This window comes from Salvelinus sp. IW2-2015, unplaced genomic scaffold, assembly GCF_002910315.2.
Source record: "Salvelinus sp. IW2-2015 unplaced genomic scaffold, ASM291031v2 Un_scaffold4606, whole genome shotgun sequence".
NCBI classification, from domain to species: Eukaryota; Metazoa; Chordata; class Actinopteri; order Salmoniformes; family Salmonidae; genus Salvelinus; species Salvelinus sp. IW2-2015.
This window is the reverse complement of record NW_019945876.1, coordinates 23862-25955: the sequence shown is the minus strand read 5'-3', so window position 1 is coordinate 25955 and position 2094 is coordinate 23862. Positions and strand designations below refer to the sequence as shown.

The 2094-nt window shown below is 43.4% G+C and overlaps 1 protein-coding gene across 1 annotated transcript in view; it reads left to right on the top strand.

The window, feature by feature from the left end:
• Nucleotides 1–551: 551 nt before the first annotated feature.
• The window catches only part of ddb2 (damage-specific DNA binding protein 2), a 15671-nt gene continuing 14128 nt past the window's right edge, over nucleotides 552–2094 (top strand). The window contains exons 1-3 of the mRNA XM_070441711.1: nucleotides 552–800; nucleotides 1540–1689; nucleotides 1877–1998. Of these exons, the coding sequence (XP_070297812.1) occupies nucleotides 1542–1689; nucleotides 1877–1998 (270 nt within the window). The 5' untranslated portion in view covers nucleotides 552–800; nucleotides 1540–1541. The remainder of the gene's footprint in view (nucleotides 801–1539; nucleotides 1690–1876; nucleotides 1999–2094) is intronic.

The window sequence follows — 2094 nt, the reverse complement described above, 5'->3', positions numbered from 1 at the left end:
TGCGAGTATGTAAACATTGGGGGCGGCAGGTAGCCTATTGGTCAGAGCATTGGGCCGGTAACTGAAAGGTTGCTAGATTGAATCCCCGAGCTGACAAGGTACAAATCTGGTACCCACTGTTCCCAGGCTGTCATTGTAAATAATAATTTGTTCTTAACTGACTTGCCTAGTTAAATAAAGGTTAAATAAAAGTGACCAGTGTTGAATGACTATGTACATAGGGCAGCAGTCTCTAAGGTGCAGGGTAGAGTACCGGGTGGTAGGCGGCTAGTAACAGTAACTTGACGAGATTCGTTTGCGATAACTGGTATTTGCAAATCATTAAATAATACATCATTTTCATTGCAATCGCAACATTTATACTCACTTAGGTCGTATCATTGTGAATTGTTACCNATAACTGGTATTTGCAAATCATTAAATAATACATCATTTTCATTGCAATCGCAACATTTATACTCACTTAGGTCGTATCATTGTGAATTGTTACCGTTTGATTTTCTCAACCCAGTCTCCTTGTTTACTTCTCCACTTGTTTCAAACTCGCTCCGCTCAGCCGTCTCGCGGACAAATTCAACTAATCAGCGTAGACGGAACCACCGGAAGTCCCACCCTACTATTTCCGGTGTACAAAACTTCCAGAATCCATTTCCAACATGCCGCCTGCCGGGCAGAAGATGTAACACAGAGACGTTACAAAACACTGGACTTTCACTTACATAAAGCACTTCTCACGTGTGGTGTGTGTGCATGAAAATAACAATTCAACGAAGAAGAAGGAGCGCTTTCCTATTGCACTGGTAATGTATTTTCATGTCATTTGATGAACAAGCATTACATAGCTGGACTGGTTGTCCGGACGTAGCGTTAGTTGTTTGTTGTTGTGCAACCATTAAATCAAATAAAAAGTTTATTGGTCGTGTTACGTGCACACAGTTTGGCAGATGGTAAACCSGGTGCAGCGAAATGCTTACGCAACTAGCTCCTAACAATGCAGTAAAATGTCAAATAGGTACACAAATAATCAATAAAAACAACTAATAATGATGGATTTGACTAGAATACAGTATACACACATAAAGGGGGTAAAACAGAATGTAAACATTATTAAAGTGACAGGTGTTCAATGACTATTTAGAAAGGGCAGTGGTCTCTAAGGTGCAGGGTTGAGTACCAGGTGAAGGTCGGTACCAGGTGCAGGGTTGAGTGCCAGGTGAAGTTCGGTACCAGGTGCAGGGTTGAGTACCAGGTGAAGGTCGGTACCAGGTGCAGGGTTGAGTACCAGGTCGGTACCAGGTGCAGGGTTGAGTACCCGGTGAAGGTCAGTAGAGGGTGAAGGCCGGTACCAGGTGAAGCTCGGTACCAGGTGCATGGTTGAGTACCTGGTGAAGGTCGGTACCGGGTGAAGGTCAGTACCAGGTGAAGATATCTATTCTAGCTAGAATACATACTGTGTATCTATTTGATGTTTTCTGTCAAACTTTGATTTAGCCGTGAACACAAGTGATTCGTTGTTAATTTTTATTTTAACACACTCAGAAATGGCACGGGCAAAGAAGGCTCCTTCAGAAGCATCTGAATCGAAGCAGAAGTCGAGGAAGCAGAACGGAGAAACGTCTGGAGCTGCAGGACAAACCATCTCCAAGAAGCTACGGCAGAAGATGGACGGAAAGACCACATTGAAAACAGGTCTGCTAGTAAAATACCAATGGATCTAATAGAAACGCCATTCTCCGTTATAGAAGCTTTTGATTGGCTGCACTGTCTTGTATTTCATTTCCCCCCTCCAGAAATGTTACTGTATAAATCTTGTCACAGAGAGAAGTGACTCTTTCCGTTCTTTGATGTTATTGACTGTACCGATCTTCTATTTCAGGGCCTGTTTTCCCAACCACCATGACCAAGTTTTCAGTTGGGAAGAGAAGTGGACCAGGAAGCATCCTGCACTACATTTACCAGAGTACACTGGGGCAGAGCCTTCATTCTCAGATGAGACAGGTACACTACATTTACCAGAGTACACTGGGGCAGAGCCTTCAGACCGGTACAGTTACTACAGTCAAGACTAGTGTGTCTTGACAGTAGTAGGGTGAC